General features: G+C 36.9%; 1 protein-coding gene across 1 annotated transcript; it reads right to left on the reverse strand.

Moving 5' to 3' along the window:
• Positions 1-1,244: 1,244 nt before the first annotated feature.
• LOC105225580 (cubilin homolog) lies at positions 1,245-24,575 on the reverse strand. The gene is made up of 22 exons (XM_049457396.1): positions 23,994-24,575; positions 19,138-19,241; positions 18,686-19,067; positions 18,288-18,524; positions 17,224-17,976; positions 16,839-17,162; positions 16,603-16,768; positions 16,255-16,496; positions 15,805-16,181; positions 15,608-15,741; positions 15,064-15,253; positions 12,297-13,812; positions 12,044-12,205; positions 11,509-11,983; positions 10,172-10,323; positions 8,306-10,086; positions 5,219-7,610; positions 4,979-5,155; positions 4,748-4,910; positions 3,391-3,566; positions 3,041-3,329; positions 1,245-1,509 (listed from the first exon to the last, which is right to left on the reverse strand). The coding sequence occupies exons 1-22, from the start codon at positions 24,534-24,536 to the stop codon at positions 1,292-1,294; spliced, it is 10,953 nt and encodes a 3,650-aa protein (XP_049313353.1). The 5' UTR covers positions 24,537-24,575; the 3' UTR covers positions 1,245-1,291.
• Between the last annotated feature and the right edge of the window lie 496 nt (positions 24,576-25,071).

A 25,071-nucleotide genomic window follows, 5' to 3' on the forward strand; every position in this document is an offset into this window, starting at 1 on the left:
ATATTTCGACAGATGAGTTTTATTACATGAATTTAAATTAAAAGGTCTTACTATTTTTACCCACAGTAGTATGTGGCAAGGCTACACGTGAACATAACGTATAACAGCAACACACATACATATGTACATACAAGTATGTGTGTATAAAGAGTAAAAAAAAAGTTGCGCACAGAAGCAAAGAAACACTGACTTCGACTCTTGTCAAGTAGGATTAAGTTGAAAGCAAATAAATGGCGGATGCACCTTTGCTTCTTTTTGCTTCTCTACTGCCTACTGGATCTCCTTTGATTGCGATCGTGACGAAACCCTTTGTATGTTCATCCTTCTGAAATTTGATAAGCGGATTAGTCAGGTAGAAGGACCGCAGCCGCTGTGTGTGGTTTCTGAAGGTGCGCGCGCAAATACTTAGCCCCATTTGGGATGCACATTAAATATTATCTCTTTTTTCCTGCTTCTTTTATACTCGTACAGACATGTGCATATGCACACACACATATATGTGTATACATATATATACATATTTCACAATATTGTGCGTGCTTGACTTTATCGTCGCGTCTTGAACATTATTGAGGCATAAAACCGAAATACTAACAAATGCGTACTAATTAAGATCCTTATACTGCTTTTTGGGAAAATTACTCATTTTTTCACACTCGCAGAATAAATGTAGCAATCTTCTAGAAAGAATGGTTTGTTAGAGACTTGATGAAAGTAACGAATGTCGAGCTCGTGGATTAAAGAACTGAAAGCATATCTCGCAGTGCAAAACTTCATAAATTGCAATAAATTCAGCGATTATACATCTTTACAAGTGAGGGCTGAAGCTTAATACAAGTATTATATATATATGGCGTATGATTAAAACATCAACATAAATTTTAATGAAATTTAGATTTCCCAAGTGACATTGCTTCGCTTTATGGGCTCTTGAAAAGTTCCAAGAAGATCCGACGTTTTCGAGCCAAATTTTCAAATTTTGTTCAGCGATGAGACCCTTTTCTGACTCTGTGGGTTTGAAACTAAGCAAGATTGCCATGTTTGGTCTCCTCATGATAACCGATTATTTGATGCCTGGAATTGAAGCTCGTGATCTCGGCGACATTTGGTTTCAACAATACGGCGCCACTCCCCACACACCGCATCAATCAATGGAATTATTGAGACAACACTTCGTTGAGCAGATGATTTCACGTTTATTAAATAATAAGCTTGAACTTTTTTGTTTATTCCATAATATATTTTGTCTGCGGTAATTGTATACTTATTTTATTGAAATTACAAAAATATTCTAGTTAACTATCTTTCGGAAGTTCAGAATCCATCCATTTCCATCAAAGTTTGGTGATTTCTTCGAAACAACCGCTATTTTGCTTGTTTTCGGAAGGAAGCGATTCATGTACTGGTTTGCGCATATACTTTTCGCCACTTTTTCTTCTCCATCGTTTGAAATTTCAATGATATTTACATAATCCAAGTCACAGTTTACCTTTGAACCCATGTCAAACGCTGAAAGTTGAATAACAATAAAAAACCAATGGCAAAAGAACAATTAGAATTGTGTGAAATATTATGAAAATGTTTTAAAAATTACAAAAAAATATAACTTGTTAAAATATTATAAGGCATATTCGAGTTAAGATTTCCTTCTGGAACATGCATACGGCAACTACGCAAATGCGTACCGTTTTGAAATTCTTCGTGCTGAACCTTTAACTGCTTTATCTAACGAAAACAAAATTTCATTTGAAAGAAGCTGTAAAGTTTAAAGAATTCACTGTTGAGACTTTCGTATATATTGATGAATCTTTCAAAAAGCCTTGTCAAGCACATCAAACACCTTATTTTCTGTCTTCTGTGCGACAAAGTTGAGAAAAAACTTAGGGATTGTGCCTGCCTATGCAAACGATGTCGCACTCATGGTGAAAGGAAAGTACTTATGTATGCAATGTGTACGGGTTGACGTAAGGGTATCTCAGCATTGTAACTGATTGGGCGGCCGAAAGTGGTCTCTCCATTCACCCAAATAAAACTGAGATGTTTTTATTTACTAAGAGATATAAGATCGCGGAGGCACCACTGCTGAGGATGGAAAGCATACGCCTGCACCCTGCAAATACGGTGAAGTATTGAGGGCTCAGTAGACCTCTGGTCCTACAAGACCATAGTCAAGCCTATTATGTTCTATGGGGTTTTGGTGTAGTCAATGGTACTAGAAAATACCATACTTGCAAGGAAGCCCGAAAACGTTCAACGAACCGCGCTCATCAACATATGTATGTGGTGCAACGGTGAAACATTCCTGATTATTGTAGAGCTTTTCAAGCCCAAGTTGCTGTCTTTAAGTAGCTGGCAAGGAAAAGCACCCTAGCTCCAAGATTGATTGTAAGAGATCAATTGAGCGTTTCGCCCCCAGTAAGGCTAGCATCTCCTTATGAAGTTGTAGCGGTTTTAGCACACTATTATCCTATCGATATTCATGCTGTAAGGTTGATTTTATCGGATGCCAGCTACATAAACTGTTTTGAAGAACTCGAGGTGGAAACATCTCAACACTTTCTTCTTGATTGTACCGGGTTTGCGAGATCGGATCTTTTATGCAGTATATATATATAATCATTTTCGCTTTTCTAGCAGGCTTTATGTACCGAATATGTCAGTCAATTCTCTTCATGAAATAAACATGTTTCCAGATTACTTGAGTAATATCAAAAACTAGTGTAATCATTCCAGACCTTCCACTAACCCAATTTCTGACTTTTCAGCCGAGCTTTAATTTAGTTTATAAGTAACAATTAATGGACACGTTTTCTTAAACATAATGTAGATTAACGCTGAATATGAACGAAACTGGTCTAGACCGTGTTAGAGGTTCCTTATATTTTGAGTTTTAAGTTGATTTAAAAAAAATTTTCTCGGATATGAAGCAAAACATATTTATGACTCTAAGTTAGTCTAGGGCCTATAGCATAAGTTAATAATAATAATTGCATAATGCTTTGAGTGAGTTATACTTATGGTTGTCTGTAGACATACGTACTTCTAAAAGATAGTTCCAGGCGATTTGGTTCAGGAACGCTTATATCCCAACGACACTCAGAAAAGTTTCGGTGCGCATAAGAAGGACTCGAAATATCACCGCTCATTGTGTGTATCTCACCGCCGCAACCTACGCCCGAGGATTTTTTGCTGGCAAAGTAAAATATATTTAATTGATCAAAGTTCCTGGCATTAATACTAATTGCACTCGAGTTTGTTTGCAGGTGCTCATCGTAATAATAGGAGATACATCGAGTCCGTAAAGTTTTATTAACTGAGGTGTCAGTTACCTAAACAAAAATAATTAATCCATTAAGACAACCCTTCATCAATATACCATAGAATATTTACCTGGAAATTTGGCGCAGAGCAATTGCTTTCTGCAGAATGCGAAGTAATTATGAGCACATATAAGTTAATGCTGAAACTGTCTGGTAACACAATATTTTGGATGCAGGTTTGATTTAGCTCGCCACTTCCACTGAAATCGATATTTCCGCTGAGTTTTGTATAAGTGCGATTGCAAACTAAAAATATGGCATAGTGAGTTACGTAAACAAATAAACTAACAGCTAAAATTAATTTAACTTTTTTGTTATCTTTCCGTATATTAAGGAAGAACAGTATATAATAACAGAAAAAACAATTAGTAATGATGTGTAGTTCAGTTTAAAGGATTAATTGCAAGATATTACTCCTTGGCGTCTTAAGTTAGTTTTGGTTGCTTTCCTTGTAATCACACATACTTAAAGCTATCCATTTTTATTCCATCGTCCTTATCTTCCTAATTTTATATCTAACTATAAAAATGATCTTCGTGACGAACTGATTCGATTTAGCCACATCCAACTGTCCGTCCGTCTGTATATACCCGACCTAAAGCATCAGTGTTTGATCATATCGGCCTAATACGAGTATTTTGCAGACGTATTTTTCTCACCAGAAAGCTGCTCTTTGTCAATCCGCAGATATTACTCCCATACAGCTGACCGATCGAACTCAATCTTTGTATGGAAACCATTTTTATTTGGCAAACTATCTTCAAGAAATTTAGCATAGATTATTACCAAAGGTGTTGTTTTAATCTCCGAACAAACAACTGTAGCAGAGTAAAGATTTGAGGGTGTAAAATATGCACCTATGAAGGGTATTGTAGCTTCGGTACAGCATAAGTTAAACTACAATGGACTCACTAAATCTGAGATGTCGTAAATACATTTTATAATGTTATTTGCTTATGGAATTATAGGTACTTTTCAACCCCTCTAGTCGATGTTGTATCGACAGCAAACATTTCCCAAATAATTTTTAAAATGCTGCTGAGTTGACAGCCCTTGGAGGCATAAAATTCTGTTAGTTCCGATCACTTAGACTAAACTTTTGCGGGCACGGTTTTCAACCCTTCGACTTTGAATAATTTTCCGAAAGTAAAAGTCATTTCTCATTTAATAAAATATCGCCGTAAGTTTCCATTTCTATGTCTTCATGTTTGAAGAAAATATTTGTTCAATGACCAACTGACCAACTGTTAGTTCCGTCCGCTTGGAAAAGAACATGGCTTTATACTGCGTTTCTAGATTCTCCAAAGCTCTGACAAGTTGTTTATGTAAAAAAATTGTACCGGCTGTTTTTGAAATTTGTTGTAAATAAGAAATTTAAAAAGTAATCTTGGCGTACTTTTTGCCTTCGGTAGTCAGTATCTACTCACATTGTTGAGTGGAAATTGATATTTTAAAGCCTTTATCCTCTACGGAGTCATCGCTATGAAAAGTGAGTTCGGTAAAATCATTTTCGCTTCTCGTAGTGGCAGTTACATATTTGGTATAGCCCGTGGCATTGCCGCAATAATTTTCCTCTTCCTGTAAGTAAGTCTACATGCATATGTATGTGTAATTGATTAATATCGTCTCATTAAAACATAATTTGGATTTTAACTTGCCGTATATTGGGCTACACGAAGATAGTCAACGCATTTGCCCGTCTCAGCAGACGGCGTCTGTAAGACCAGGTATTCAAAATGAATTTGAAAATCTGTTGCTGATTTTATACGCCAGAGGCAGTGTGCATTAGCAGGATATGTGGACCCATTATTAGGTGGAAATTGGATAGTTAGCTCCTAAAAATGGAACATTTCACATATACATATATAAAATGTTAGTTATATTTTTATTAAACTAACCGTTTCACGCCGCAAGTCTATTTCACTGGGTCCGCCACATACAGGCTTTTCCATTTCCAAAACAAGTTCGAGTGTATAATTTCCCGCCTTAATAAAACTGAACTGTAGTAATGCATGCTCATCGGAGGTTACCAGCGTTCTTTTGGTGCCGTCTTTCGTGCAAAATTTCCCCATTGAAATGGAGGTATCCATTGTTTGCGCGGCTTCAATGATCTCTAAGTAATTGCACTGTTCACATTTCTTGTACGCACATTCAACTGGATTGATATATAGATTACGCATTTGAATTTTGACGCGATAACTTTCTGGTGCGGTCACACGAATTTGACAGTGTAATTCCTCATATGACTCAATTGTATAATTTCGGATCATTATAAGAGGTTGTGAAACGGTGTCGTCGTTGGTCAATGCAATGCGCTCATTACAGTTACGCACAAATATCACCTCAGCCATAAACCCTTTTTCTGCTTGGCTATAATCAGATACTGCTGTGATGACAGCCTGATTCGCATCGACCAAGACCAGAGGCGGGTCGCCACTTAAATTCCCACATAACTTAACTAGTTCATTGTCCGCTCTTGGAGACGGGCCGGCATTGATGGCGACAAAATCCAATTGGCATTTGTCGTGTGCTTCCATTTCAAAATATTTAAAACGTACTAATATGGAGTAATCGGTCGGTGCCATTACATTCCAAACGCAATTCATATTGTGTGCGTATAAGTCCCCTTCTTCTTTTGGTGCTGCCAGAGGGCGAATTATTGTATACGAAGAAATATTTCCGCCACACGTATTTAATTGATAAGATATCAAAAAGAAATCGTAGAATATATTGGACGTTAAACGCAAATAATGATTTTCAGTTATCTCAGTTGGACCACAATATTCGCCGGCTTTAATTTCATTTCCATCTGTATCTTTTTTATAAACCGTGAAAGTTCCCAATGAACATGACCACGATGTATAGTGTGGTCGGCGAGCATAAGAGAGGGAACCTTCTCTGATTTGTAAGTTGATTGCATTTGTGGAGTTCGATAAAAATGTATAACTGCACTGAAATCTTGAGTACGGCAAGCTTCGTAAATCAGGCGTATGCACTATTTGCACCTGGTCGGTAACATTGAAAGTAGCTAAACACGATGCTGAAACGCTAAAAGAGAATCCGTCTCCAGTAGTCGAATTATCAGTGCGAAATACAATAAGCATGCGATTCGATGTTGCATTAAATTTGCTAGGAACCTCTCGGCCACAAAATCTTTCTTTCGGCTGCCAAACTTCATCTTCATATGTGTATATTTCAAGATAATCTTTTGTACAGTTTTCGGATTTTTCTATAAAAAATCTCCCAGTGAATTCCAAAAACATGTAGAGTCCTAACCCTGCTTCAAATTCCCAACTGCATTCGACATTGTTTCGATAACTTTTCGAATTTACTGAAATTGTTGGGGAATTACTTCTAACCATCGTTTTCATGCCGCAGGCAACTGATGTTTCAGTCTTTATCTGAAATGATGATGAGCTTGCCTTATAATCGCTTGAATGATACAATATGTTTATTATATACTTTTTTAAGTCAATACCAGCAGCGATTTCTGTTGAATTGTGGCATATTTTCGCTATTAGTGGTTGATCCGAAGACATAAGGGAATGAACGCTGATGTATTCTTTATTGCAATCGTTAATAAGACTGACATTTCCGATAAGTTTATATGGACGACTTTCGGAAGCACCTGTGATCAGCCATGAACACTCAACAGGCTTGCCATCTCCATTGTATTCAAAGTCGTCTGGGGGAAACACTATTTTGAAATCATCAGATATATCAAAACTTCCGCCACAGGAATGGCGGTAAAAGCTTGCAGAAAATCGTTTAATCTTAACCGCATCATTCTGTAAAATGGAAAGCATGCCACCTCGGGATGACACCGATACCATCGTATCACTAACATTCGCGATTACCGTTTTATATGGGATTAGCATTCTTTCGTCATTGAAACGAATGGCATAAATCCAATTATTGTTATTTCTGGTAACCTGAAGCTCCCTAATAATAAATGTTATAGTTTCAAATCCGTTTAGGGAAAATTTTGTGTTACAAAAGAAATTTGTGTTCGGTTCTAGGTTGTTAGTATCCACTGTTCCAGCAAACTGCTCATTAATGTCTTTTGGGCAAGGTGATTCTTCATTCGAGCTGTAGCGTGCTTGAATTTTGCGTATTGGCGCTAGGTATGCGTTATTATCGATAAGGACATACATGAAGTTATCGGAAGAGATTATTTTCTCGGACATATTCACGCTGTTTGCATCAATTTCAGTAATCTTTGAAAGTAATTCCAGATCATTGAAAAATGAGATTTTTGTTCTTATGTAAGGATATGATGGCATTCGAAATCTAGAAGAGTGGAAGAGAAAGCTATAGCTGAAAACTTTACAGTTATGAAGTTAAAAGGTTTACAGAAAAAGTAAGAAGGGGCTAAGTTCGGACGTAACCGTACATTTTAACTTAATCTATATACTTCGTTGCCTACTATGTTTTGTTCAATGTCCGAAATATTTACGTTACAATCAATTTTACCAATTTATACGGCTGAAAATTAACCGGAAAATCAAAAATATCTATTTGGTTATATGCACGAGAACATGCTTTCACTCAATCTTATAAAGACGAGTAGCAAATGGAAATATATATTATATATATGGTAAACATTCCGCAGAAAGTTTACTATAATAACGAACGTCATTATTTGTAGGAAATGCGGCTGAGGTAATTCGTGGACCCAAGTTGGTACCTATCTAAAATCTACCCAAACCTTCACATAAGTGCATACACTTGGATAATATACACAATATAAATTCAAACGGTAGTTTGAAACGCCTTTTATTATATTAAAATACCTTACAGATACTCGTAAATCAAAATTTTCGGTAATAGGCACAAAGGTCCCCGTAATCGATATCTTTCGACCGGAAAAGTATGAAAGCGTTGAACTAATCAATATGGTTTTTAAACTTTGTTTGGTCACAAAGATTTGCACCCAAGCCAAATTACACCAAAGAAATTTATACGAAAATGTGAATGCGATTTACCTTTCTGTATTATTGGCCACACTTTGCAATTCGAATTCTTCAAATTGAAAGGATACTCGTTGTCCCTTCGGAACTCTAATCTTCCATCTGCAAGTTGTATATAAACGCGATCGCTCCAGAGTTTTGTATGTTAAAACACCTGACTCGTTGTCAACGTCGCGGTAGCAACCACCATATAACCGCTGAAATTTTAATCTAAATCCCCTATGTAAATGACTACCAGGGAATGTTATAAACCGCAACGTTATGATATTATAATCGGTTTCTAAGATTGGCATGAGCGTAGCGTTTCCGTATAGAACAGCAATCGTTTCTGGATTATCGCTCAACGTGACAATTTCTATGCGATCAGAATGGTTCAAATTGTTGGCATAGAATGGTAAATCAAGATCATTGAAATTTAAACGTATCCTTGATGGATTTGGCATTTTTATTGTATATTCACAAATTTCGGGTTTCGGATAAGCGCCAGGTGCAGGGTAATCTTTCGACGAGATTTCTCCCTGAACATTAGTATAAATGCCTCCACAGTTCGCTATAGAAACATTGAGTAGAAAGCCGTTTCGTGGTTCATTTATATCCGTCAAGTAATGCAAACGGAGAATATTTCCTGTGGAACGTATCGGTTGTGGTTTTGTACAAAAGCGCCCAAAACTGCGTGATAACTCAGTGGAGCCATCGAAAAACTCAACAAATTCCTTATCACAATATCGAGTATTAAGGCTAAATCGGCTTATGAATTCTGCTTGCAATGTTTCGCCAATGGGACCGACTATAAGCCAATTGCAGTCGGTATGTGGGTTGGGTACATTGGGATAGTTAGGTGAGCTTATGTTGACTGAAGGCAGGTAATGAGTTAGTTGTATTTCCGTTTCACAACTTCCGACTTGTTGATAAGTTAGATTGAAGTCAAGATCCATTTCAAATATATTAGTCCAATTTAGGTTATATTTTATTGTTAATCGGTTAGTGGAAGACACCAAACTTTTAACGTTGCGACCATCTTGATTGCATATGCGTCCAGGTGGTAATATAGGTGCGTTATCATCGAAACCGTCATACACAACTGCGTATTGTCGGCATGCCTGCGTTTTCGATACTACACGGTTCCCAAAACTAAAGTTCAAGACGACCCGCTTTCCAACTTGTGCTTCAATATGCCATGTGCAAAGCGCATTTGAATTCCAGGAGCGTCTATTCAGTATTTGTCCTGTTAAAGCGGTCATGTTGGATCCGCAAGCAGTCCTTGCTATAGATGTGAAACCAGTGTTACTAAAGCTATAATCTGAATGAAATACCACTTTTAAATATGGAGTTCCATGCACAACTTCAATTGGCATGAGACTTGATTTGTTTCTGCTATCAAAAATATTTAGTTCTTGATGCCAATTTCTCAAATTTGAGGATGAAAAGACCCGTAAGTAGTCTGATTGCGCGTACAGCTCTAGTTTAACGTCGTATATGCTCAAAACAACATGCTCCGTAGGATCTTGTGGTTTTATTACCCATTCGCAGTCCAAATCGTTTGCATAATCTTTGGGATAGCCAGGTGAAGATATATTTAAGCGATTCATATAGCTTAGAATAAATGTCTGGTTGCATTCGTTTGTAGTTAGGTTGGTTTGTGTGACAGTGTTGTTCACATTTTTCCAATCAATTTTAAATGCTTCCAACGCCTCATTATTACTTACTAAATATAAAACATTGCTGCTGGATGTGTATTGCCAGGGAGAAATGGATATCGGTATCTCTAAGGCTGAGTCATCGAAACCGTCATATAGCTAGTACAAAAGTACGTAAAATATAAATAAAATAAACGAATAAAAGCATTTTAGTTGAATTTTCTATGTGTATTTGTTTTCTTACCCTCAAACCCCGATTATACTCTTTGAAGTCAATAAAAATAAATCTTCCTCTAGGCATTAAAATTCTCCAAGTGTATGGTTCCTGATTACGAATAGAATTTAACGGAGGCGCCTCTATTGAACCCACGCTGCTGTTTAGTTCACTGTTGTGGGCTGCAAAAAAAAATAAAAACAGAAGATGTTAGATTCATTAAAATATTGATAATTGCTGCAAATTGAATAATACTAAGGATTTGTATTGGAAGTATTCAACTCGAGTTTTAGTCTACAACTATAGGTGGGTGGGTAGGAATGCAGTCAACTTGGGCTCAATTTGCGCTGGGTTCGCCATTTTTATGAGCTATCGTAAGACGTTTATATATCATTTCTGTTGCCTTCAAAACATTTAGTGCCCTGAATTAAACTACTTGTGTACATCCATTATACTTTTTTGAAGGCAGGTGTTCAAGGTGTCTGATGGATTCCAAGTTTTCTGTGTCGGGTTTGTGATGGAGTTGGGTATTGACACAGAGTCGCAAGACAGTTTACGTATTCCGTTCTAGCTTGCAGCTGCAGCGAATATTATTATAAGGCAGACCCGTTTTCAGTGCATGATCTCCAAAAGTCCGTGCCCAGATAAAGGAGCTATAAGACAGTATATTACGTATTCCTGGACCTATTTATTAAGTCTTAGTTCTAGTCTCTCTAGTTCCCAATGGGCATGGTCATAACTCCGCCTCGTATTGGTCTAAAGAGGCTCATAGCTTTGCTAACTCGTCTGCTTTTCGTTGTCCAAAAAATTATCAATAGAACACCACGAGCTTTTCGCTTGGAAGGGTGCTTATAGAGTTTTGTAGACAGAAAAGGAGATGTCATGTTCATTGATGTCAAGTTTCCTACTCCGCAGTCCATTTTGAAGCCGTCGGTATGGATAGATGTAGTATCCTCTTCCTCTACTAATTTTCTCTTAATTAGAGGTAAACCCGACAGCGACTATTGAAGTCTAACTTAGTCTCATGTATTTAGGTTTAGCTGGCTCCGGACGGCGTTATGTCCGCAATCCTAGCAGCTCCAACCCCCTAATTCAAAAAACAGCCATATTTTTTTCGCTTGGTACTTTAAAAATTGGTTCAGAAAGACTCTCCGAGTATGAGCTCTTAATTGTAACGTATTTTTTGCATTTTTTTTTATTATCAGATGGAAACATTTTTATTACGCTTCGAACAAATAAATAAAAAAATATTTCGTTGGATAAATTTTAGATGAAATTGAATGCTCTACCAAATTATCTCCAAGCGAAAGCTTTTTTGACCCACCCTAATTGATATTAGTTGGAATGTGACGCCAAAATGCACTCACCATAATTCCACTGTAACTTAAAGCCTTTCGCTGTGTTTCCTTCTGAACTGCGAAATTTGATCCATGCTCTCTCAAATATGGTTAGTTTCTCCGTAACGGTTTCATTAGAGCAATATAATTTGACCATTTTGCCAAGCTCGTTTTTCTGTCGTATTTCCAAGAAGTCTTGATTACAGTTTTCGGATTCTACAATATCCATTTCATTAATATTCAGCTCAAGGTAGTTTCCTGAGGACGCTTTAATTTCCCATACGCATTCAACATTTGATGGATAGGTCTGAGGATAGTACGGTGAAGTCAATATGCCTCGAATCGATGTAAGGGTGCCGCCACATGAACTTTGTACTATACTATATTTTGCGTTAAATTCAATTTTTGTGGCATAAATATACAAAGCACTTGTTGATAGTATGATATTGGACTGATGATTATCGCAAAATTCATTTAACTTGCTTTCATCATTTCCATCTATTAACTGCGTTAAAAGAAATTAAAAAATTATTAAGTTTTCATGCAATGTGCTCAAAGCACCTACTTTCAAGCCGTTTGTGCAATTGGTTTGCTTCGAACAATCACATTCTAAATGGAGGATATTGAGAAAAATCTTTGAGTTCTCGGATTCAATTTTCCATTCACAATGTTCATCCCAACGTGCCTTTATGTAACCAGAAGTATCATTCAAATAGCCTCCACATGCCTGGTAGAGGTAATTACAAGAAAGAATTTTTATTAAGCTCATTGAGCATAAATAATTTTGAATTATGCTTAAATTAATGACTTTGACTTACGCGCTTGAATTTGAAGGAAAATACTCCCCAACCATCAGCACTCGCTTTGAAAACCACTTTCAGGCGATTACTTTGTATCCATTTGCTCTCGGGTAATATGCTTCCACAAGTTTTTTGTATAAGTTGATCTCTACTATCAAGTGGCTTCCACACACTTAAAAACGTACCACTACAACTGATATTAAATGTATCAAAAACAAGATTTATTCCATAACTGTTATCTACTACGATTTGCCATACACATTCTGTATTTATACCAGAGACATCCGAATTAGTCGGGTATTTGATTTGCCCGCTATTACCGCGGAAGGTTCCACCACATGAGGCATCTCGAGTGCTATATGTGGCGGATATATACTTCCTCGACCTTGTATTACTTGTAAAAAAATGAATGTACAAGCGATTTGCCGGTGATGTTATTGTAACGGGAACTTGATCTATACGACACTCCTTTAAAAGGTTAGTAGTGGAATTCTTTTCATCTGAAACAATAATACCATCTTCAGTGCAGTCACCTCGTTCAGTTTCAATATGTATTTCATGGAAGTTAAGAATAATTTTTCTTCCTGCTTGAACTTCAATATACCAGTCACAGTTCATATCGATGCTATACGGAGCATTAGGTGACTTTATGGTACCATAATTCGCCGACAATTTATCGCCACAACCGATCCGTTTGTACTCCAGCCTAAAACCTATCGCATGCTCAGAATAATCGGTAACAAATTTGACTTGGAACCGATTTCCTTCAGTTGTGATGGTTCTATGAGGATTCGAACACAAATGCTGCTTGGATAGTATGTCTTCGTTGCGCAAATCAATAACATCCACAAAGTCGAAATCGCAACTTTCATCTCGCATTTCAACGTTTAAATGCGAAAATATCAATTGAAATTTATTGTTTTGACCGCCGTGAACATCCCAAAAACAATTTAAGTTCGGCGGATAGTTGTCCGGAAAGTTCGGTGATTCGATTACGCCTTGTAAGTTATCCAATTTAGCATTACAGTTAGTCTCGTAATCGATGAAGAACTGTAAGCCATTCTCAACATCACTCTTATCGAAGTTGTAAATTATTAAAGCCTGATTTGAAGTAGTTGTTAACTGAACAGCGCTACCAATGTTCGTACAGTTGAATTTTAATTGCGGACTGCTTACAGTTCGTCCATCGTATACAGCTAAAACATTTTGACTGCATAAATCCGAGTCGTGTCCGACAACTGTGATATGTGCTGTTATTGTTGATCCTCTAGCTACAGTTATTAGCCAGTCACAAGATACGGTTCCAGCATTTACATCTGAATTATGAGGAGAATGTATGGAGCCCGTGTACGAATTTAGTTTACCACCACAACCGGTTTCGGTTTGCTGCCATGTAATATAGAAGCCCTTATAGGATATATAAGAGTCGGAAACGAAACGAAGATAAAGGTAATTTGTAAAGGATGGTAAACGTGCGGGAATTGTACTTCCGCAGAATTTGCCAATCAAAGGGGATGTTGAGCTTTTACCATTTCTACATAAAAAGAGAACAAATTAGTCTTAATATTAAACAATTAATCTGTAGAATTTATAAGTAAACAAAGACTAAATAACTACTAGATAAAGGGTGATCCATTCCGAGGTTTGCTATACTTTTAAAGAAAAAACACAGAAGCTTTAAATTTGTGAGGGATTGTTTATCATAATTCGAAGGAACAACCTTGGTATTTATTTTTTGAAGATTATCTCTTATGGTCAACTTATGATCAATATGATCGGCCTACTGAGCGTGCTATTCGCAAAACCATCATCCAGCTTGAGACTCAACATTCATTGGATAACATTCGACCGAATAGACCATGTTCAACACGTAGTAAAAAAATATAGCAGCCGTAGCTGAGAGTGTACACAAAGAGCGTGGAGAGTTGATTCGGCGCCTTTGCGACAAATCGGACTGACATATGGAATGACTTGACATTCCAAGCACTGAAGCCGATCGACTTTCCCAAGAGACACCGCTTCGCTCTATGAAAACATCCGACGTTTCGAGCCAACTTTCCTTCAGCCATGAGTAAACTTTCCTCATTTGGAACGAAGAGCAAACTAAAGAGAATAAGAGCTGCCATCTCATCCATAAAAACAACGGTTTAGTGTGGTTTGTGAGCCGGTGGATCCTCGGTCCATATTTCTTCAAAAGTAATGCCAGTGAGAACGTAACCATCAATGGCGACCTTTATCACGCCACGATAACAGACTATTGATACCTGAAATTAAAGCTCGTGATCTCGGCGATAATTTGTTTTAACAAGATGGCACCACTTTCCACACATCGCGGTGTGCAGATGATTTCACGTTATGGAGCGGTCGATTGGCCATCATGATCACACTGTTAGGCTTTTGCTGTTTAAGTATGTAAAATGCAAAGTCTATGCGAACAATCTCGGTTCGATTTAGGCCTTGGAGCAAAATATAACACGTGCCATTCGTCAGTTACCAGTCAAAATACTCCAACGAATAATCGAAAATTGGACTCAACGGATGAACCATCCGAGATGTTGACGCGATCAACATTTGAAAGAGTTACTCTTCAAAAAATAAATGCCACAGAATGTTTTTTTAATGATAATAAACATGCTCCTTTAAATTTTCAGTTTCTGTACTTATTCTTTTGAAAAGTAGGGAACTTCGAAAAGAATCACCCTTTAGCCGGCCGAAATACAGCGAAATTCTTTCTTCCGTATATTATACGAGTATGTAAATATGATATACTTATATATGTAATTACCTGATCTCTAAATAATCATCGTTACAAATTTCTGATGTTGTTTCTACGCTGAAATTTTGCACGACAAGCTCTATTTTGTGACCTAATGGAGCACTAATGACCCATGTACAATCCATTGAATCATCGTAATTTTTTGGCCAGGACGGTGTTTTGAGAACTCCGTATCTCGCTGTGAAATTCCCACCACAAGCTGAAATATATTTTAAAAAATTTAATTTTATTTTTGTGTAGATATATTAATAGTGCTTCTTGAATTTCAAAAACAATTTTTATATTTATAAGACGTATTATTTGTGTTCCGTTCCATAATTAAAAAAAAGACATTTTAAAATACATTTTCTTACATTGCGGAGCATCTTCGACACCTTGTAAAATAAAGCCAAACAGTTTTCTTACAGGAATATTTTCTCATGCATATGGGTCCCTTTTAACCCATGAATTTGATAGGGTCGGTTATGCTCCACCCCAATATGTATAATGCTTTCTTACATACGAGTATACTATAACACAAAACTATTTTTCTCATGTGATTAGCGCTCCTTACCTGCACTGTTATCAACTGATTTAAAATCGACTACAAGATTGACAAGAGAACGTATCTTGCGGCTCATATGTAGGATTACAGTAATAGTCTTCGTAAGGAATGATTCCCTGAATGTTTTTGATTGCTGGCAAAAACTAAAATATGCACATATTTGTAGTTCGGTTTAAATTTTTAACCATAGAATACTAAAAAATTACCTCATCAAAAGCTGACCTTCGGTGGAAGTATCGTTAGCATAAATTTCAACATCTGTATCACCTGGATCGCATTTAAATACATTCCAATGTTGAAAATGTACATTCAGTTGAATGTGTTTTCCTTGTGGCACTTCGATCACCCATTCGCAGTCCTGTGCCGCCGGTTGGGTCATTGACAAATGTTGGATTCGGCCACTGTCTTCAGTTAAAATGCCGCCGCAATTAATTTTTTCAAAATGATATTCAATGCGTATGCCTCTCCCCTTTTGTTGATTGCTGCCACCATGAAAAACTATACGCAAAACATTCTTCTCCGATACCAGATGGAGAAATGTTCCTTCATAATAGCGACGTTTATTGTTATTCGACAAATAAACCTGTTCAAAACACAAAAAAAACCATTTGTATTATGGAGTGGTTTTTGAGACGAACTATGTTAGTCTTATTTACATCAACAAACGTTTCGTCAGCGCTAAAAGATGTAGTATTGCTCAGCAAGGATGAGGAAGCGTCGTCTAACTCCTGATGTGCATTATTTTTACTTATTGAAAAGTCCGTAAAATTAATGTGTACAACGGTGTTTACTGGTCCTCGTATGATAAAAGAGCATTCCATGTGCTCATAATACGACTTTGGATAGTTGGGTGTTGTGACAAAGCCTCCGTCGGTGCTAATAAATTCCTCATTGCAAACTTAAATAAATGAATTATTAGTTCATATATCTCTTTAGATATTTCTGCATACTATATATATTTATAAACAAAGCAGTTATGCGGTTATACTTATATTTGTTCGTACCCCTTTTGTAATGCACTTCGAAGCTCTTTGGCAGGCTGAATGATGGCAAAAGGTATTCATAACGTATTAGCATCGTGTTGCCGCTGGATATTAGTGGTTCAATACCTTCCTGATAGCCGCAAATGCGTTGGAGAAGATTGGCTTCATCTGTATTTCCATCAAAGATCTGTCAATGAAGCAGGTATTCAAAATTGTCAATTATATTTTGGCACTCTTTTTCAAACGTTTATACTTACTTCTATTTTTTGTATGTAACAACCTTCGGATTTGACGAGATCAACATTTGTAAAATCTAGCTGAATTTTTGTGCCAATTGGTTGTTGTATTAAATACGAACAAATGCGGCCGTTGATGTAGCCGGCAATGACGCCTGCGGGCTCCGTAAATATGCCGCCACAGTTGGGTGCAGTCGGGACAACTTCATAGTGCAACTGAAATGAGCTATCTGTACCGAAGGCATCCGTGTGAAACTGTACTTGGATTAAGTTAGAAGAAGAGTGCAATGGTTCTACCAGAGCTGGTTCACATATTGATCTTAATAATAAGTCCGAATCATATATCTACAGAAAGATAACCTAATCAATTAAATCTATTAAAGTGACAGAAGTAGTACATACTTACAAGCACTTTATCTCTGGTGCAATTGTTATCTCTGGTACTACCTAAATTAATTTCGAAAAATCTTAAAAGGAATCGATAGCCATATGGCGCACTCAATTTCCATTCGCACTCTCGATTAGGTGGCGTATTTCCTGGATAACCCGGCGATCGTATTATACCACTTTCTCCTTTGAGATCGATCACTCCTCCGCAAATATAATCCATAGAATTCCAAGTTAAATTGAAACCGCCGCCAATCGTTTCATTGTCAGAACGAAACCAGAAAAAGAGCGCATTTTGCGAAGTTTTTATATTGCCGCCCAGAGGTAAAGAGTTTCCACAAAAGCGCCCAATCAGTCTTGATGCTAAGGACCGGCCATCGTGTAATTGTAGCCAATCTTTGTTGCAATCAGTAGCTGGTTCCACATCAAATCTACTGAAGGTGACATTTAATATTTGAGAAATATTGGTGCGTATTATCCAGGCACATCGCTCATTTGACAGGTATTCCCCACCATTCGGAGGGTAAGATAACACGCCCGTACGTTGTTGTATTATGGATCCACAAAAACTTCTAACTATTTCGCAATTCGGACCGGTAGTTCCACGAGGGCAGGAGCAACGGTATTTATTATTTAGCAGAAGAGTACAGGTGCCACCATTTTGACACGGACTAGATTGACATGCATCGGGCTTATCGCATGTGGGACCCATAAAGCCGGGCTCACAAAAGCATCGTGTACCGCTTCCCACCACTTCACAAGTTGCATTATTCTACACAAAATAAAAGTTCTTTATTGTTACATTTGTCAGAATATAATGGAGACTAAGGCGAAAAGGAAATAAGTTTAAGTTCATTTGGGTTTCGCGAAAACTAATTAAGGATATGCTGAGTGAATACAAAAGAAAATCACTAAAAGAAAAAAAGTTAAAGTTTAAAATTGTGCAAAGTTTTCTATTGTATTCTTTTCAGACTATAAGCAATAGTTTCTTAATAATCCGATTCACTGCAAATCTGGCCAAGAAATTCATGTTAAGCGCTTGAGTCTCTGTTATAAGTTTACGACATGTGCCTTTATACAAACCTGACATGAATGATTCGTACAGGGATCGGTTAATAACTGTAAACTGCAACCATCAGAACCAAATCCATGACCGTACATGCCCGGTGGGCAGGTGCAGACGACTGTATTTGAAATATATTCACACTTCGCTCCGGCATAGCATATGTTTTTGGATTCGCAACTTTCTGGAGCAGTATTTTCACATATTTTTCCATCACCTTTCCAACCTACTGGACACTCGCCGCAGTGATATGATCCCTATTAGAATTGTAAAGAAGGTTAACATCAAAAATTATTTCGGGTATCACACCAATTAGTGTAATTTATTTCTTGATAGACACAACGTAATGAAATTTGCTTTTCTTATAGTAAAGGGTGTATTATTAATTATGAATGTTTGTATATTGGACTAAAGTTACCTCTGTATTAATACACGACACTTTCGGTTGAATGCTGCATCCACCGTTATCAGTAGAACATTCATTAATATCTGAGCAAAATAGTCCATTCCCAGAATAGCCAATGGGACATGGAGCACATTTGAAGCTACCCGGCAAGTTGATGCATTCACTATGGCAGGGATTAGTTGCTTCTTCACACTCGTTGATGTCTATATTGCAGGCAGCCTCCGGCACTACTTTATTCTTAGTCCAGCCCTGATCACAGATGCATGTGTAGCCAGCATCGTTGTTCGCATACACGCATGTTCCGTGACCACATAGTTCTTCATTGCCAGACTCCTCGCAAACGGCCTTACGTATCCGGCAATGCGAGCCATAAAATCCGTTACGACAAGAGCAACTAAAAATTGAATAGTTTAAAAATATTTACAATATTTTATTATTCATTTCATTTTAACTTGACATATTACCTAAAACTTCCTAAGGTATTAATACAGTCTCCGTTATTTTGGCAGCCCAAATCGGTACCCGCAAACAAATAACACTCGTCCACATCCTCTTCGCACGTTTTCCCCTTAATAAATAGAAAATATATGTTCAAATTAAATACTATATGCATTTTTTGTTATTCATAAAAATACACATTTTAATTATATACATAGACAGTAGCATAAATAGTCCATAGTCATTTATGTGAAGTAACTTGTTGTTGCCACAGAGTATTTTATTTTTGTCACCTAACGGTTGTTTGTTTCACCTAAAAGTAGTATAGTGTTAGAAGCTTCCAAAGATCAATTTTTTTTTTTGCTTACATAAATCTCTTTAGAAATTATCTAAGAATATGTCCCCAAAGTTATAGATGGGAATTCCAAATTTTTGTCGAAGCTAGAAGGGAAATAGTAGCCGAGCGTCTAGCAGGTACATACTTGTATGTATGTATATGAGCGCTTGGGCAGAAAGCGAAAATTTTGACGTGCTAATTCTCGGTTTTTAATTTTTACGATTTTTTTTAATTGACGGGTAGGAAAGAAACTAAACATCGTATGGAGTTGGGGCAAGGTTTATTACCTTTGGCATTAAATTATCTTCTATTTAAAAAAACTAAGAGAAAGTCAAGTTTTTATTTTTACATATTTTTAAACAACATAAAGTAAAAATTTTTGGTCAAAAACCACATTTTTTCAATTTTCAAAAAATTGCAGAATTTTGTACTATTTGTGGAATTTCCTTAGTTTAACTAGAAGATAAGTTATTAACAAATATGAATCTCTTTGAACTTTTTGTTTCAGATAGGAATTGCGTCCTGCATCCTGCCCGCCGCATCGGGCAAGTGCTTCCCAAAGGTAGTATATTAAAGATTTTAAATCTAAAAAATTTGCGGATGATGTTTAAATATATAACTTCTTCTCTTCCTCCCAAAAGAATCTTTAAAAATTCTACTAAAGCAGGCCCTCCCCTTAAGCTATACGACCCAAAATTAGTATGAAACAAATAGAGCTAGAACAAAACATTTTAAGACTTTGGATCAATCGTGCTTTTCTTAGGCCCAAATGGTCTTTCAAAATGTTTTTCACTGATGTCTGATAGTTAATCACAGATTCTCAAGCACCAATTCCTTTATTTTATTGTGATGTTGATCATCAGTTGATGGTGATGACCTAGTTCTGGACGTGGTTCATCGTCAACGCGTTCTCGAACCTCTTTAAATAATTTGTACCAATCAGAAATTAATTATACCCTGAACAGGGTACAATAAGTTTGTCACGAAGTTTGTAACACCCAGAAGGAAGCGTCGGAGACCCTATAAAGTATATATATAAATGATCAGTATGTCGAGCTGAGTCGATTTAGCCACGTCCGTCTGTCTCTATATATGCGGACTAGTCCCTCAGTTTTTTAGATATCGTTTTGAAATTTTGCAAACGTCATTTTCCCTTCAAGAAGCTGCTCATTTGTCGGAATGGCTGATATCGGACCACTATAACATATAGCTGCCATACAAACTGAACGATCGGAATCAAATGCTTGTATGGAAAACTTTCACATTTGACAAGATATATTCACGAAATTTGGTATAGATTATTTTTTAAGCCAACAATATAATCTCCAAAAAAAAATTGTTCAGAACGGATTACTATAGCATATAGCTTCCAAACTGAACACATATGTAGTTACTAATAGAAATGCACCTACTAACAAAAATGCCCCGACCCCGTCGAAACAGCACGTTTCTTGGGCCTACGTTAGATGACGTCGACGACAACTTAGATAATCCTTATTATCCTAATGGGTTATAGATGACCGTTAAAACAACAGCAACAACAACAACAACAACATAACGGAATAAAACTTTACACGAATATCACCTTTATAGTGTGCCACCTTACGACCAAAAATTGTCCAAACCCCTAAGTACAAAATATGTGGACCACAGTACCTATAGTCAACTTTTGACCACAAATAAAAATTAATGTGTGAATTATATGCCTGAAATTAGAGAGTATCTTCTCCTTTCGGATAACCTTCTGCTCCTTCAGCGAATTTGTCTCTTCGATCGACTGAAAACAGGTCTCACGGAGCGGAAATTTCATTTTAGGGAGCAAAAAAAAAACATCACGCGGAGCAAAATCTGTTAAATACGGTGCTTGATCGATGGTATTCATTTTCATAATTAATTTTTTCGCTTTAAATTCGGTCATAATCGTAGTCTGTTTTAAAAAAATTCAGCTATATCGAGTCGGGCAAGAATGCGTTTCATACCCAAATTATCCACCGAAATCATTCGAACGGACTCGCGAGAGATGTCGAGCTCCATCTCCATCTCCCTAACACTTGCCTGACGTTTTTCAAGCACCATATCCTTATACGTACGTATATTTTCATCAATTGAAGAGGTTGAATCGTCCAAAACGTGGCATGTCTTCAACGATCCCTCGACCTACTTTGAAGACTTGTAGGCTTGTGTTTTGATAAAACTGAATCATCGTAAGCCTTTTCTAACTTTGTAGTTTCGCCAAGAATTCGGGCTTAATCTCACAAGCTTGCCTCTTTACATTCTCACTAGGGTCTCTTACTATAAATTTCGTTTTTTTAAATAACACCTGTCTCAGATATTCCAATTTTGGGTGCGAGCGGGAACGATACTCAGCAATCCCTACATTATATAACGTGTCTATTTAACACCAAGTGATAATATTTTCGTTTGATAGTGAGACTTGGTTTAGTAGTTCTAAAGATAGAAGGCGCAACAAATTTTTGAACAACCAGGGCATTATTCTAGCTTGAAACCAAGGAGCTGGATCTGTATGAAACTGTTTGTACATATGGCATGTATCATTAAAAACATAGAACTTCCCAGAAGAGAACCAAAGCAGACGAAAATGGCGCGCTTTAAAACTCATCTCAGAAATAGACACCAATAGTACAATACAGTAAAAAGCCTCTTTCAAATGTTACCGACACGTTATAACAAATCAAGCGTGGAATAACGTGAGCTTCCATGAGTTAAAAAAGAAAAAATCGGAAACCTGCGAATATATAATATGTCGCTAAGCTCCGCGAAAACGCCACTACGCAAGCTGATACAAGGCAGAGGAACGAGAAATTGTTATGGATTTTAACAAGTGGAAAAAGTTGTTATGCAAAGTTCAGATATACCACCTTTCAAAATAGTAGAAAACTGAAGAGCAATAAAGCACAGATTTCAATAATATATCTCACAGCCGATGTAGGATTAGCTAAGGATAGAAGGTGTTCTGCTCATTTTATTCCGATTCCATTATCTTGGTTGTGAAATTTGAAGCTTCTGACGTATTTATCTAGTCACTTGTCGCACTTTTAGTATTTTTCAACGTAGCCGTTATATGGACGAGGAGAGTATTGGAATAAGTTCTAAGGACTTGTATTCAGCAGATTTGGTCGATTTAGCTTCAGTGCTTTATGGTTTACTTTAAACCAATTAGGGATGCCCACTTGTGAAAAGTTGTAAATCCAGGTTCCCATTCATACTTCGATGCCCTCTACGAAGTTACAGTCTCAAGTTATCGCTTGAACTGGCGGACGGACAGACAGTCAGTCGGAATCATTCATATGTATGTAATTCCATATATGTATGTATGTACGTATAAATATACCATACGTATCGTTTAGTGACTGTATGACGCCCACTTTTCGGTGCATATTCGTGCGCGTATGCACACTTGTCTAAAGATAGCTGACAAGCCAGCCAACCGATACAACCTGACACAAGCATTATACAAGTATGTATGTACCTCAAATTTTCGTGTCTGCTGATGTATGTGTTGTTGTCTTTTCAGAACATGGTCAAAATCATTAGAAGCCGCAATCTCTCTATGGAATTACGCCCGAAAATATTTTTAAATTTTGAGAAAAGGGAGCTACAGGTATGATAAATTAGTGTTGACCAAAAGTTTAACTCCGGAGCCACACGCCAATCACGTCAATAAAATGACAATAGAATAACAAAAAATATTTGAACTTAAAACTTTTCACATTTCTACTAACAATAAAGAAACGACGGTGCCAGCGCAAGCCAACTTGTTTACTGTGATCATTTTGCGTATGGTTCTTAAAAAATACTACTATATTTATTGTAAGTAGAGTTGTTGTCAGCCAAACGGAGCCTCGTGAGCATCTCTGTTTTAAATGTTTTAACTGCCTGTTCCAAAATCTTAATCGCCGAAACTACTCAACGGCCTCTAAGCCTACTTTGAAACCGTTGAAAATCAGACAGAAGTCATTACATATACCGTTGATTGAGTTTGAGTTTTATATGAATACTCAGTTTCGAAATCCAACGCAGAATAACTCTTTCCAACAGGAGCTACTTCGGACTGAGAAGTAAAGTCCTCTCTACACGAACAAAGGCCAAATTCTACAAGTCACTCATCATCCCCGTTCTGCAGAGGAAGAGAAGGGTTAGAAAGACCAGGTGGAGAAAGACCTGGCTACGCTAGGAATCTTCAAATGTCGCAAAAATGTGTCCACAAACATTCAATTTTATGAAAGTTTAAGTTCAACAGGACATTTTTTACGACAGTGAATTCCTCCATAATCCAAGTAAAGTTATTTTTCCTACTTTTTTAAGTGGTATGAGATTGTATTTTTCTGACTGAAACCAGAAAATTGTCATGTCATGCTTTGTATAAGTAAGCATTCGGTTGTCGTCGTGTTTCTATTATTAATCCAATTTCACAAGAAGTATTCAGTTATGTTAAGTTATTATAAATTTATAATTTCGAAGTTCAGGAATCATTTAATGTTTACTGCTATCTTTAATACTTAAATATTTAAACCTCCTACTTACAGACCACCCATTTGGACATTCACAGTGAAAATTGTTGTAGCCATCGTAACAGGTACCACCATTCTTGCATTTCGTACCATTGTCACTCTTATCTTCGCACTCATTTTTCAGAATAATGTTCTCGATTCGCGTGATTCGAACTTGAGCCCGTTGTAAACGCCCCAAACTACGGCGTATATTAATTGACAGACCACGGCCCCGTGTCCGGTTTTGCAAGACGGCGTAACGTACGCCCAGCGATTGCAAATCTGATTTGAATGTGGATAATAATGCACGAAGACGTTCGGCAGTTAGCACATCTTCGTTTTGAATCGGCCCGAGTTTTGTCCTTTTCTTTTTCACTTTATTTAGAATATTCACTGAGTTAAGAAAAATGCCCCCTTCACCTTTAACGCGAAGTGTGATGTTTCGATAAGGCGCAGCACGAAATATCAATTTTCCGTCATCGGCATGAATTTGCGGTTGTTCACTGAATTCATCACTAACGGTACTAAATATTTTCACAATTATTAATAACGATATGAAATACTTTCTAATGCACATTTTTGCTGGATTCTCACACCGACCGTTTAAAGTACTGAACGGAATTTATGAATGCGGCCTGCATTTATACAAGGCAACGAAAAAACAAAAAGGGGCGTTATTATAAAATTATTTCATTTGTCGCTTTTATTTATATTAGCATATAATATATACTTTACTACATGTTCGTAGCCACTCGATTTTAAAATTGATATAAATGTTGGGTAGTCTTTTCGTATTTTGTCAAAAGATGTCGCATCAGTCGTATACGAGTATCTCCAGTGCTACCAATCACATTGTGTCATACCACATTCTGTTGGAAAAGTGAGATTTTAAGCTTCATTTAACAAAAAAAAATTAAACTCGGAGAAGTTGAAAAAAGTTATTTCAAAAATTAATTAAAATAATGAAGAAATTCGCTATATTTCGACATTTTTGTATAAAAAAGGGACACTGATTGAATAATGTCTCTAGAGGAAAAATGGCAAAAAGTGATCGACCAAAATGGTACATATTTGTTTATTTATTTATTAGTACAAACATAAAAAAATAAGTG

The sequence above is a fragment of the Bactrocera dorsalis genome, chromosome 5 (assembly GCF_023373825.1).
Source record: "Bactrocera dorsalis isolate Fly_Bdor chromosome 5, ASM2337382v1, whole genome shotgun sequence".
Taxonomy (NCBI): domain Eukaryota; kingdom Metazoa; phylum Arthropoda; class Insecta; order Diptera; family Tephritidae; genus Bactrocera; species Bactrocera dorsalis.

Coding starts and splice junctions, on each gene's coding strand:
- LOC105225580 (XM_049457396.1), bottom strand. CDS start 24,536: ATGTGCATTAGAAAGTATTTCATATCGTTATTAATAATTGTGAAAATA. Junction 17,163..17,223: donor GCACCAGAGATAAAGTGCTT/GTAAGTATGTAC, acceptor ATCTTTCTGTAG/ATATATGATTCGGACTTATT. Junction 16,182..16,254: donor CTGACGAAACGTTTGTTGAT/GTAAATAAGACT, acceptor TGTTTTGAACAG/GTTTATTTGTCGAATAACAA.